Raw genomic sequence first — 14553 nt, forward strand, 5'->3', positions numbered from 1 at the left:
TCTTTCAAGAGGTCCTGTGCTTGGTGAAACTAAAGAATAGTGTTCTAAAGAGGACACGACACATGGAAGCGATTGAGTGTTGATAGAGGAGAAATGGCTCTGTCTGGTGCAATTGCCTGTCCTACCTGACAGGCCTGGGAATGCAGAAAGACAGCAGAGTTCTCTCTCATGTACCTACCTCCCTGACTGGAAGTAGCGCCCCAAACCCCAGGGTTGAAATAGATTGTTTGGCTGTAACTTCCATGGGATTCAAGAAGACCACAGCAAACGATCTGGCATTTGTGAGACTATAGCTAGAACTGAGCTCCTCCAAAAATGCATGTGTCCTGGTCCATGTATGTGAGGTCAGGAGTTAGTCCAGTCTGGAAGCTATATCCCTGGGCGCTCACATTTGTAGATGGTGAGCTTCCACTTCTGATGTCACCTTGGGTAAGTGACTACACACACGCCTTTTGTGTCCATAAAATGGCAGTGGCAACATCCAAACTGACTTCCTCTTATGGGTTCCATGAGGAATGAAGTCACACATGAAACTTGAAAAACATTTTAAAAGTCTTGTGAAATTTTCCCATCCTTGAAGTACACATCCTCCTTAGAATTTTATATCAGAACGTCCCTCATTTCAAACCATTCAGGTCTTCAGGACTGAGTGAGGCCACGGTGAATTACAGTGACCCAAGCACTACATGTAGTTTCCTTGCAGTCGGTGGAAAGCTCCACGGGAGACAGGGGCAGCTCCCTGTGTTCCTGCTTGCTGGAGAGCACACCTTGTGTCATCTATTTCTGACATTTTGGAATGGCCCAGTCTGGTCTGCCTTGCTGTTAATCCCCTTGTTCTGACTCAAACAGGAAGATACAGTTGAAACAATTCTGTGAAGAAACTTCGGGATGCTATTTAGTCCCCTTCAAGGGAGGCTTCCAAAAGTGGAGAGATTTGGGTGGCCACCCCAGCACCTACCTAAATAAATCCTGTGGAAATTTGGGGAGACGAGGCACTAAGACCGTATCAGCTGTCAGAATTTAATGAGGATGTTTCCCCACCATTTTGTCCCATAATATTTATAGACCTGAACTTCCTAGATGTCTATGATAATGAAGTAATGCAATAATTTGTGCTGAATATCGTCTTAAGGTAGAGAACGGAGCTACTTAAATAACAAGCTGGTTGACTCTTGAGAGGATAGAACGGGAGATGAGGGTCACACTGGGTGTCCTGCTCATGTGACTTCACTCCCTACTGCCTTCCAGCCTACTGAAACAGCTAAGGGTCAGTGTTCTCTTCATTTGCCCCTTGCAAGCCTTGAAAGGCTGCTCAGAGCATACACCGTGTCCCTGCTGGGCTAGGGCGGCCCATTTCCATGCACGCAGTTGGTGTAAATCAGGGGTTATCAACAAACCAAGCAAAACAGCCTCCACTGCACACAGCACTTCACGTGACCAAACCGCTTCCAATGTTATTGTTTCCTGTGCTTTTTGTAAGGATTCCACGAGGGAGACACGGCAAATGTTGTGGTCCTCTTAATAAGCACATATCTCTGATTACAGTTCTGAAATACCCTCACATCCCTGAACGAGAGAGACTGTGCGCACAGTAAAGTACAAAATTCTCATTGTGCTCCAAGACAGTATGGGGTTAGAATGATCCTTTACTAACTCTACTCTTAGTTTTTCTCATGTGTGAAATTTAGGCCTAAAGCCTAAAGCCTAGGCCAAAGGCCTAAAGCCTAGAAAAATTGTCAGTGAGAATCCCCTGACATTAATTCTAAAATGTATGGCAATAGGTGAATGCAGGGCGGTTTTGGTTTGTTTTTATGAGGGAATATGGAAAGCTGAGGTTTTGTGCTTACCTGAATGCTGATGGAAGCTCAGATTTACATAATCTCCTTCTTTTTTTTCTGCAGTTTCTGTTTCTATTCTTGTTCTTCTCTCTTGCCTTCATTCTATGGCCTTGATGTCAAGGTGCCTCTTAAAGGTAAGACTCCTTTTAACTCAACACCGTGGCTCTCAGAGGTAGCAGATAAGAATGAGGTTACATGTTGTTACTGGATCACATGTCTTTTCCAAACCAAATAGTTTGTTTAGTTCGCCACAAAATGGGAAATGGGTCCAATGCAGGTTGACTGTTTTTAAAACTTAAAGTTGTATGGTGTAAAACTGATGTTTTCAGTTTAGCTATATTGCCTTAAGAAGTCACAAAGTCTGTGAATCTTAGTGTTCTCATTGTGGTTGTCTATCACCCAGAAGGAGTTGTGTGCCTGTATCTACCACATGAGAAAACATCACTGGGCCTTTAATATTCCCCCCCATGCCGATTCCAAGACTCAGAGAAACCAATTATGAACCACTATTGCAACTCTGTCCCAATCCTTCCACATCAGATGTCAAGAAAGCATGGTATTAAGTGAACATGGATCCTGTTTTAAAACAAGACACTTTTCAGCATTAATTCAAGGAAAAAAAATGCAGTTATGTCGTGGTCATTACCAAACCGGCATCTGATGAGCACGTGCATCACTATTCTAGCTTGTGGTTCTCGGTGCTGAAAATAAACAGGCACAGAAGCCTTGTCGGGCACTTCACGAGCCAGACCACTTGAGCTGAGAGGGTTGATGGGAGGTGGGGGTGATAGAGAGCAGGGCCTGGTCTGTGTCTCACGGCATCGCAGGTGGTGCTGCTGTCCAATCGGCAATGGAAACCACAAATCTCAAAACTACTGTTTATAAAAGGCCATTCTAAATATATTTCCATGGACCACTTCGACTTTGATTATTCTGCGAAATTACATCATACAGAGTTCCCTTCTAGGCTTCATATTAGTTATTATTCTTCTAGCAAGCAGAAAGATAGAAGAGAGACTCTTTCCCTCTCCATGAATGTCAACTTCATTGCCTCCCTGCGAAACAAACAAGTAAGAAAGCTTTAGCATGACCTGAAGTGGAGAGAGTGAAACAAAAGGGCCTAGAAAGTTTACGTCCTTTTATTATCCATCCTCCGGCTGTGTTTCTTCTTCCAAAAGATTTTCTCTATAGTCCGAAAACTATCTTTGGCCTGGTGACAATTTTGACACACACTAAGAAGACTGAGCCTCCTGGAGGAAGGGCGAGCATAGGATGTGAAGGAAGAAGACGCTAGTACAGCACTCACAGGACCACGATGTCAGCAAACAGTGACCCCTCAAAAACACAGAGTCTGTAAAATTATTAAAGTGGCGATGCTGCATGGCAAACTTAGGAAAGACAAACTAGATCTCATAAATATCAGCTAGGAAGGGAGGAAATGTCAGTGTCACTAACACTCATGCTGTCGTGTACGGGGAGTTATTCTGAGCACCAAGTGCTTTTAACCCCCGTCAACCACTCTCCAAGGTTAGTCTTGTGTTCATTTCCATTTTACAGTTAGAAACATGGCATTGAGCGACTGTCCACTCCCATGCAGCTGTGCTCAGCAGGAGCAGGGACTGCACCCACAAACCTCGCACCTCAGTCAGTTGAATCAGCAAAGAGCAGGACATCTCTACTGCATCCCAAAGGATCATTGTCATACAGGTGTAGCTTTTACTGCTGTCTCGTGTGTCACCAGTCATTGGCTTGGAAAATCACACTGTGTCACCTCTGTGGTTTCTGCTAAGTTTCTGGAGGTTCCTGGAGACGCTCAAGATTGGCTTTGTGCTTCAAAGAAGCGCATAATTGATACTTCGTCTTTCTCTCTAGAATGAAGGTCCAGTGTAGAAACTCAATAGCAAATGAGTGTGATAACAACTCTGGTCAGTATAAAATGTATGCAAGCAAAATGTCAGTGGTTGAGAATTACAGACATCGATGATAATGTGAATTCTGCCAATGAGAAGTGTGACAGTAGGCAACTTATTTAACCTACGTAACTCTTTAAGTATTTACCCATAGCATGGTGATGTGTTGAGAGAATTGAATGTTGTCACACATGAAAAATACTTACCAAATTGCCTGCAAAGTAATTAAATAATTGCAATTCTTAGCTAGCTACTATTATTTTTCAAGTTAGTTATCACATTCATTAATTTTTGTAATATGAATATGAAAGTGTAACTTTCAGTTATTTCCAAGGAAGCATAACATAAATCCAAACAAGAAGATGTCTCTTCAGAAAGTAATCTTATCTCGATTAACTTTTGAAAAGCCAACACCACTCAAAACTGAATGATGTCATTTGCATCTGCAAAGCAATTTAGATAAGGATAGAGGGAAGAAAAGTGATAATATTGTTCACAGATAGTAAAAGCATACTACAGATAATTTGTATATACTAAATCAATAATTCTGGTCATAAGCCTAAAACTAACTTACATATAAAGACTTACATTGTTTAGAGAAAGTGATTTATGGTCATACATATTTTCTTTGAGCAGTACTGTAAGTGATCCTGGGTAGTTGCTAAAAATACATTATCCAAGCATTTATAGCACCCTGATTTCAATCTTCAGTCTCAGCTGAAAAGGGGTACTGGGGAGTCACAACCATATTTTTATGTAGCACTAATAAAAGTCCTGTAAAATGAATGCTATTCCCTTATTATACTTTATTATTTTGTAGATCTTCTGTTCCATAAAATACTACCCAGACTGGGTGATTTACAAATATTAGAGTCATTTTTCACAGTTTGGAGGTTAAGGAGTCTACATCCAGCCATTGTCAGGGTCTACATCTGGTGAAGACTCAGCTTCTGCTTCCCAGATGACACGTTGCTCTGTGTTCTGGAAGAGACACTATGTCTGCATGAAAGAGAAGAAACAGAATGACATAAAGACTCACTCAGTTCCCTCAGGCCTTTTCTGGGATAAAAATCCAGTCCATTATGGGTTCACCTCCCATGTCAGTAGAGAAAGCCTCTACCTTCTGGCTTCAATTAGGACTCGTTTCATATTGTATGTTCTCACATTCATACTCCCACAAGTCAGTTGCTTAACAATTCCCAATGCCGTTTTCTTTATCAGTAAAACAGAGATAGCAACAGGTATCTTTTATTGGATTCCACATGAATTTATTGAATGATAAATTGCATTGAAGTTCTGAAGGAATGGAAAGTGTGGGAGCTGTCCCTGGGTTTCCAATGGGGTGGCTGGTGGAATGGACATTCCTTTAAGATATTACAGTCTTTGATAGATGAGAGCTGCTGAAAGAGAGGCAGTTTTCTTTGAGGGTGTGATCCAGGGTAGGTCAACCTCACTCCCCCGGAAAGACACCATCCAAGAGCAGGACCAATTAGACTCTGTGGGTTTAAAAAGGTACTTGAGAACAAAAGTGAGGGAGGCAGGCAACAGAGTTGGCACAGAAGGATGGAGTTGGTATGGAGCTGGAGGATTAAAGTAAATATTATCAAAATATATTTTATGAAAATCTTAATCAATAAAAATATTATTTGAAAATTATAAAGTCACAGATCAAGGGTGACATGCTCTTGGTTCAGAGCCTGGTATCATGGAAGGTTTCAGAATGATAGCTGCAAGCTAGCTCAGAGAAGGAAGGTAAAAGTCTGCCTCTGGAAGTACTTGCTTAAAAGAATCTCTGATCCACAGCATGATAATCGAAGTTACTCAGGTTGAATGCCACTGGCCTCACAATAGCAATAATAATTTCCTTTAAAGGTACTCCTTAATTTAAAAAAAATGTAAAATCCTAAGAAATGATTATAAACTAATTGGTTCTAAAACCTAACATGTTCTAACTACAAGCATTGTCTAGATAACTCTAATAGTCAAAAACAAGAGCCTTTTGTGGTGACAGAGAGCTACACTCCCAACACTGGGACCATGAGAGCAGAAAGATTATGAGTACAAGGTCAGTCATGGCCAAAATTAAACAGAAAAGAAATGATGATCCAGAATATATGATGGAATTTCTCATAGAATATAAACTGAAAGTTTGCAAGTAAATGCCTTTGAAAGGGAATATATTTATTTTATGTATACAGATACATAAACATCTCTCTAAAACATTGTTGTATAGGTTTGGATGAGATCTCTTTGCCAGAGAGTGAAGAATGTTATTCTTTTTTAAAAAAATATTATTGTATCTATCTTATGTGTATGAATATTTTTGCCTGCATGTGTATCTGTGCACCACATATGTGCAGTGTTCACAGAAGCCAGAAGAGGGCATTGGGTCTCCCGAAACTGTTATAGGTGGTTGTGAGCCACCACCACACGAGTGCTGGGAATAAAATCTGGGTCTTCCAGGGAGATGTCTGGCCCCGAGGATGCAGCTAAGCTCTCATGGTGGTGGCAGTGTGTGAATGTGAATTGAGTCTCATTTTTTCAGTTCAGTCTCATTTCCTTTCCTCATCCTTCAAATAATTCTTCAATATATTCCCCCACTTCCCATTCACTTCTAGTACCTGAAACTCTTGCTCAGTTTAAAACTTCACTCTCGTATTTGATTTAATCTCATGTCTTTTCTTATTCTGTCTTAGCAAAGTAAGATACCCCAAAGAGGAACTGGTTTGTGGTTTGGCTGTAGATCTCATACCTTCCATCAGAGCTCAGAACTCAGAGTTTATTAAGAGGAGAAAGGAGCATAAGAAGAGAGAAACTGCTTCTGAGTGATTGTCACAGTTTCCCTGACTGTGATTGGCAAGGTCTTTGAAGTCTTTTCTTGGCAAAGTAACAACAGATTGGCCATCCCGAGAATATGCAGCAAACATGCATGAGCTCTTCAAAGGGCCACTCCAAGAAGGTCCAGTGTCCTAGTCTCAGCCTATCTGAGGCCCAACCTTCTCCAGTGTTGTTCTCGCTCCCATCAGTGGCTCTAGCCCACAGCTTCTTGCTTGCATCTTTTCTTGAAGCATAAGCAGAGATAATTACACTTCTGCCCCCACCTCTACTCTCATCCCACTCCAATTCTCTCCTCTGAGAAACAAAAGAAGAGAAAGAAGTATGTATACAGAAGACAGGTCTCTGCCTGTGTACACACCACAAAGCCTTTAATGCCTCTTGGCAATGCCCCATCCCCCAGAGTATTCTCTTTTATTATTTGTCGATTTAGTCATTCATTTGTCTATTTCATATGTATGTAGACGTTGGTTCTTTCTTTTCACATTGATGAGGCAAAGTCTTTCTTCTGCTGCTGTACTATGTACTCCAGCCTAGGTGATCTATAAGATTCCAGATAATTCTCCTGCCTCCACCTTTCATATCATTATAGAAGTGCTGTGTTTACATTCATATATACCACAACATCTAGCTTTTTATGGGTTCTGGGGATCCAAACTCGGGTCATTTGGTTTATGCAGCGAGTACTTTTACCTACCTGCCCATCTTCCATGTCCTCTCTCATCATAACGTCTACCCTTCATTCGCTGTACACCTTTGCCATACCCTGCTCTGTGAGTACACTCACCATCCTATTCTTTAGAGCAAAACGTTTACACAACATATATTACAGATACGTCTAACTTGTACCTGCAGCAAGAGTTTGTCTGTTTAATGTGCCTCCACGTGGTGGTTTGAAAATGTGATCGAGAAACAAACACCTCCTGATCTGTCAGTTTGGACCTTGCTCAACATTTCTGGGGCAGTAGCATAATCTTTCTACAGAGTCAATGTTTTCATTATTTACTTAGATTAATCATGCAGCTTAGGGAAGCTGAATCGCTTGTCGCAACAACAGAGAACTTTTTTCTCTATCCATGTCATTCAGAGTGAATGTCCTTAAACAAGGTACAGTAGTGTGTCCTCTTCCACCACCTCTGGTTGTCATTGGAAGAGAGGACATTATAAAGGAGCGTTCCATTTCAGTGAAAGTCCAGACGGTAATACTAAGAGCAGGGAGGGAGCCCCGTGGTCACAGCTCACTTTGAGAGACATCTCAGAATCAACTACAAAATCTGTACTGCAGGGTCTTCAGGAAGTTCTTCCACAGTCTCTGGGGTGAGAAACCATGCCAGCGGCTGTAGTTGTAGAAGAGCAGGCGTGACATAAAAGTAAATCACAGAAAGTTGTAGATAGCATAGCTTCTAAAACAGTATCTGGCAATAATGATAATAGCTAACATATCCAGGAGGCTCTAACTATAAAAACTGTTATTCCTTTGTATGTAACTTATTTCAATAAATCATGGAGTAAATAATTCTTTTTTCTCTCTTAAAGCAACTAAGCCTAGAGATATATGATTTTCCAAAAAGCATTCAGCTCAAAGCATAGACAAAAATAATAATGTTGTTATCTTTATTTTTTAAAGTATGGTTTGGTTCTGGTGCCAGAAATTGAACAAAACTTGTCTTGTGTAAGAGTTTGCTTTTTTCTTACTTATCTGTTAACATAGATGATGGTTGGTAAATTATTTTCCTCTGTCTTACAGAAAATTCAAGAACACAGATCATACCCCCAGAAGGCATATGCTTTTAAACCTTCAAAGATGGCGAAATTGTTTACACCGATGTAAGGGAAATCAAAAGCTAAGAACTACCCTGTAGCCAAGACTGTGTGCTTTAAAGCCATTATTCAAGGTTTCTTACTTGACAGTTTATAATGACCCTGTTGAAAAATCTACATTATATGCTGCATTTAATGAAACGTATGTATGTTGAACCAGAAGAAGAGAACTATAAACATATATTGTGTGAAGGAAAAATTCAGCAGTGGAACCAGTTTCAGCAGATCAAGAGAAGATGTGTCTTGGGCATGGAACCAAAGTTACAATGAAACATTCAACTCCTGCTGTGCAGGGGGGGTCATTTTAATGTAACACCACACCCCATGGAAACACTATTCCTGAAAATAAACATCATTTTAAAAAAACAAAGCAAACATAAGAAAAAAATCGAGGGTGGGTGGGGAGTGAAGCAGGAGGCATAGCTATGAGGAGCTATTTACAATAAAAGGTTTCATTTGAAAAGTCTGGTTTGTTACTCCAGGGATTTGCTTTTTCTGTCCTTACGATTGTTTTAAACTCAGGAACAGAGACATCTGTGATGCGGATGGAAGAAAAACGCTCTCCATTTTGTTTCTCCTAAAGGTGGAATTGGGGATCAGAAGCAGATCCCAGTTATGCTACAAGCGACCAAGTCCAGTGACTCTGGGGTGTGTAACATGGGATGCAAACGGAAACTTGATGCTTCCTGACATCACACCCCCGCATTTCTCCACTGTGGATGGACTGGTCTCATCCATATTGAAAAAGATGAAGATTATACCCACAAGTCACAAACTCCCCAACTTAGCTCTGTTTAGAGCATCCAGAGCTATAGGGAACTAGGGCCAGAGGGCGCCTCTGAATCCTCCAGTTTCAAGTTTAAATTGCCTGCAGATGAAAACGCTCTCCGACGTGGGTGACATCGTAGAGGTGATAAGTCAATACCAACAATCGCGTTTGCCAGAGGGCTGTGGATATTGAATATCCTGCTGTACCCAGAGAAATCTGAACTCTTGTCATTTAGAACAATAATATTATTTTCTGAGATAGCTAACAGCGGCACCATGGGTCTACTTTTCTCGAGAGAGGGAACGCGTTACTGACACTTTGGTTCTCTACCACAGGCAGATAGAAGACTCGTACTTCTCATAAGTTACGTGTTGCTGAGTCTTGGATTCAGCACTGACAGTAAATATATGTTCCTGAAAGGCTAATTTTACACCTCATTTACTATAGATAACAAGACAACCTCAAGTTTTCAAATAGTCAGAGTTTTCTTGCTGGGACTAGAATTCACGCATAGAGAATGTGTGTAGGGAGCCAGGAACTCTGTCTATGAAATGCTACACAAATACTTCCATATGTGAATTGAGCATATTCTTCTTCAGTTGTAGCGCTGGCGTTTTCAAAGCCAGAACAACTGAAAAATCTACAAGACAAAACAGAATGCTGGGGTCCCACATTTCTGCCCTTGTTTTTAATGCTTACCCAAGAATTTGGCCCAGTCACTGAACCTCTCTGTGCCTCAGTTTCCTCATTTGCAAAATGGGGGTTAAATGCTTTTTTTCATAAGGTTTTATTTGCAATTCTGGAACAAGAGGTGCTTAAAGTAGCACGAAGTGCTTTGCAACTGTTATTACTGCTATAGTGTTTGATTTCCCTATATAATGAAATAGTTATTGAATTTGGTTCAAACGGCATAGCATTACTGAAGCTTTCCCATCAAGCTACCTAAGACATTACTAGCAATAAATTGTGAGATTCAAAACCATGATGGTGAATCATCTATAGCAAATAGATTGACTCATACTGTCATTTCAATGCTAAGCAACTCCTGTGCTCTCCTGGTTGCATAAACACTCCATCAAACAGGATCCCGTCATCATCACAGGAGAGTCGACCGCGCAATCAAGGGTTGGCAAGAGCAACTGAGAAATCTGAATATTTCTTTCAAGGAATGCCAGATGATGTGTCTTGATGCAAACACAAAAATCAGAACTATCCCATGGACTCTTTGTGCCACTAAGGTAAGTTCCAGATCAAATGCAATTAGCAGGTTCATTGTGCAGTTGACGTGAAACAGGGTACTTCTACTGTGCCTGCCACCCAGCTAACTCTCGGCCATGTATACAAATATACAAATGGCTTTTTTAAAACCTCTTTAATGATACTTCATCTACCATTATGAGGCCCACTTGAGAAAATCCGTACTGAATCTGCTCCAAACACGCACCCTCCTCTCCTATTGACTTTCCCTATCAAGAACCTGATGGTAAATTTTAATACCAGAGAACTACATCTAAATTATGATGAATGATAATAATAAGAGTCCATGTCTGCTTCCCTGCTGTTATTTGAATTGTGTCAATCCCATACTGAACTGTCTGAGAGCAGCAGCTGATTGTCTCTAAAACGCACGTGTGTGTGTGTGTGTGTGTGTGTGTGTGTGTGTGTGTGTGTGTGTGTCTTTAATATCCAGAATACCAAGGAAATTTCTCTAGGCTGTAAGCTAAATGGTGATATCTTTATCAGGTTTGGGTTATGTCTTCAAAGTGAATGTTCTACTATTTAGACTAGGGAAGTTTAAATATTTTGACAGATCCCATCCACGTCTAAAATTACAGCTGTGTTGAGAAAACGGTGGTTGTGTGTTCTGCTCATTCGCAGGTTAATGAAAACAGAATGCTTCCTTGCATATGATGTCCAGAATCGACAAAAATGTAACTTGAGTAATAAAGAGCTCTGCTATGACTTCCTTATTTTCTTCCAAAAATATAATTCCCACCCAATTCTTTTAATTTCTGTATCTGTACCATGCAGATACATTTGCCCAGAGATTTAGGGGGAATTAGCACAATGAGAGTTCATTTACCTACGTTCTCTTAGCCGAGTATGCATCTCTTTGAAACCGACTGAGTAGTTCAAAAGAAGTAAAAGCCCCAATTTAGCACCATCAGGATAGTGAAATGCCGTTGAGTGAGAAGAACTGCACAGATTCGCTCTGAGAATTATTCTACAAAACACTGTCATCAACTTCGCCTTCTCATTTTCAATGCCATCTAACTTCTATTGCAGGTGAAGAATTAGACTAGTGATAATCCTGTTTGACTTAGATCATCTCACTTAAACTGCGGCTAAAAGGAAGGTTTTAAGAACGAAAGAATACACTTCCCTTTGATTTTTTTTCTTCAATCTAGAAGTAACTTCTTATGTATGGATTTGGTTCCTCCCAGTTTGGGAGTTATAGTCATCACTGGGGTCAGGAAGGGTCTCCACTTGCCATAGAAGAAATAAAATTTGCCAAATCATTTGTGCTGCAGTATTTTATTTCAACCTGTCTATTTTTTATTATTTACTTTAAATACACCTTGCCCAATTTTTCTTCTGCCTGTGTATTGTTAACTTTTTCTATGAACACACTGTAAAATGTGTATGCTCAAATTTTCAATGTAATTGAAAAGCACCTTATTTTAAAATGTTTTAACCTACTTGGGTTTTCATAGAAACTGTAAAAAGAATATCTGTTGGCTATGTGTTGATATTTAAATAACTGGACCATCGCTGCAATGTTACATCAAAGAAGATGACCAATGTACTCTATATTAAACTTATAGTTGAGTTCTTTTTATCTGTCAAAGAGTGGAATTAAACACACAGACACACACAAGTGTGTGTCCTGGAGTAAGGATTGTAGGAATCAATGATGTCATTTGGAAATTACATTGCTTTTGTGATAATTTAACTGCCCTCTCTCTCCACCCTTTCCTCACCACCCTCATTCTGTTTTATTTTTTTACGGTGGTGCTAGAGGTTGAGCCCAGGTGCTTGAGTGTTCTAGACAGCACAGAGCCACATCTCACCAGATCCTTGCCCTGGTAACATAACAGGTTTTAGGGATTCAATCTGATCTACTATGTGGGAAAAGTATACTTTCGAAGTATCAGTAATGAAAGTAGATCTTTTTGTTGTTTGCTTTGCTTTGTTTTCTGAGACAGGGTTCTTGGCAGTCTTGGAACTTGCTCTGAAGACCAGGCTGACCTCGAACTCACAGAAATCTGCCTGCCTTTGCCTCCCAAGTGCTGGGATTAAAGGCATACTCCACCACCCAGTGTGGAAGTAGATCGTAGAGGACTGTTTACGGCATAAGCATGTCTTCCCATGGACTTCTGTTCTAGATGGGAAAATGGTCATAGGAGAAAGATCTCTCCTTCCTGACTACTTTATAATTCCCATATAGAAAACTGCCTAAAGAGTTGATTCCAGACATATCTACAGAAGGACTCGGCATGATGGGAGAATGGGGTTGATCCTCAGGATGCCTCTTCAAGGACCAAATTCTATTATACCATATCAGAGCTGAGCAGGGCGTTTTCCAGTCCATCCCTGACTTTAGTAGTTGAGTTCTTCCTACATAAATCTTCTATTGCTTGGAGAGCCTGAGTCCAATTCTTCACTAGAATTTTAAAAGATATATGTAAAGGGGCAGTACAAGAGAATGGATCATAATTTACTACTTTCAATCTAATGTGTCAAATCCAGAGGTACAAATGATTGACTTTATGAGGGGTTATGGTTCTATTTTGATTTTTTGGACCAAAATCATATTTCCATTTTTGCTATATACAGTCCTGCAGGGTGGCAGTGGAGCAGGCAAACAATGTTGAGTCCTCTTTGCCCACAGTGAAGACTCTGGTTACTTACTAAAGAATGAATTCTCTAATTTTCTAATCAGAAGCAAATCTAGAACCTGTTAGAAACTGCAGCCACTTAAGTTTGACAGACACCTCACAAAATGTGCCTATTTACCCTACTAACTGTACCATCTCCCCACAGTAAGGCAGATCAACATCCAAACACTTATAAATATGAGATGTACATAGTCACACATATGTATTCTGTACCCAGTATGATGGTGCGGGCATTAACAGATATGTACTTCAGACCTGGACAGAGGATCTAAAGAAGATGTTTTTCTGATGTTGCTTGGCAACTTGGTTTTGTTTAGCATATGGTGTTTATACTCACCCTTCCTTGGTTGCCTCTCTTGGCTTGGCTGATCCACCTTCCACCCATTACCACTATTTTCCGTTGCCTGTGAATTTTCAATGACCTAGGCCCCCAAACTGGAAAGTTTTGTTCCTAGAATCTCAAGAGAAACATCCCCAGCACAGTTTACAGTATTAATATCGGTCAAAGGTCCTATGTTTTTACCAACTGAACTTACATCTCAGTAAGCTTTTGTGCATGATCTAACCTGCGGTGTCTAAATCTGTGGGGACTTGAGTCTAGAGCGAACAGGTTTGACTCCACAGTTCCTTGTGTGGCTACTGAGTTAGTGTAGCCAGGGGGCCTGTTTCCAAAGCATTCCCACATCACCTGCATTAATTAATTAGTCAGGGTGTTTCTTGTCTCATCGCATGACGCTGTGGGCTGCTTCACTGCTGACTGATGAGAGGCAGAACGTGACTGGTTGCAGCAGAGTGATTATCTGAAGTTCACGGGAAGTGTCCATGTACTGTATGCATCACCATAGAGACAGGAATCCATTTACTGTATGTAAAGTTTTATGAATGGTTATTTTATAATTTATGTATTTAATATAGCAACCAATGAACTCTGGTGTTTTAGTTTCTATGAAAAATAAAACAAACTGCATTTTTAAGAAAAACATTTACTTTGTGCTCTGCCTGAGTTGTTTTTTCTAAAAATTATAACTCATCTCGTAACCTTTTTATAAAAGCAGGGTGAGATAAATTAAGATTAACGGTATAAGTTTGTGAAGTAAGTTCAACATCAAGAATAAGAAGCACATATCTTCACTTGTCACTCTTCTGAAACCTCCAATTTATGCTGTCTTGCTACGGGCATACTTAAGAGGAGACCAAGATGGGATTTACAGACGTCTGAAAAGAGCTAAGGTTCTTAGCATCCCCTTTCAGATGAATGTACCAGGTGCTCGCTACCCTCATCCTAATCTTGCTTCCTTGTTCCTAGCCCTTTATCCCCCACGCTCTGCTTTGGAGAGCTACCAGATGACGACACAGTACCTGGAGCAGGTATGTTCTACACGAGCTTCTACATGGATCATAGTCTATGTCCCAGAAGCCCTGAGTGAGATGTCACAGAACTTGCAATCTGATGCGGTGAAAAGCCTTGGCAGGTTTGAGGG

General features: G+C 40.5%; 1 protein-coding gene across 4 annotated transcripts in view; it reads left to right on the forward strand.

Moving 5' to 3' along the window:
- Jakmip2 (janus kinase and microtubule interacting protein 2) overlaps window positions 1–14054 on the forward strand; it is a 61432-nt gene extending 47378 nt beyond the window's left edge. For 2 of the 4 annotated variants that reach the window (XM_087896078.1, XM_087896079.1), the window contains 2 exons: window positions 1902–1972; window positions 8331–14054. In XM_087896078.1, the coding sequence (XP_087752204.1) occupies window positions 1902–1952 (51 nt within the window). In that variant the 3' untranslated portion in view covers window positions 1953–1972; window positions 8331–14054. The remainder of the gene's footprint in view (window positions 1–1901; window positions 1973–8330) is intronic. The other 2 variants (XR_015734708.1, XM_087896080.1) reach the window with 2 other exon arrangements.
- Window positions 14055–14553: the final 499 nt, after the last annotated feature.

The sequence above is a fragment of the Myodes glareolus genome, chromosome 13 (assembly GCF_982192425.1).
Source record: "Myodes glareolus chromosome 13, mMyoGla1.1, whole genome shotgun sequence".
In the NCBI taxonomy this organism is placed as follows: domain Eukaryota; kingdom Metazoa; phylum Chordata; class Mammalia; order Rodentia; family Cricetidae; genus Myodes; species Myodes glareolus.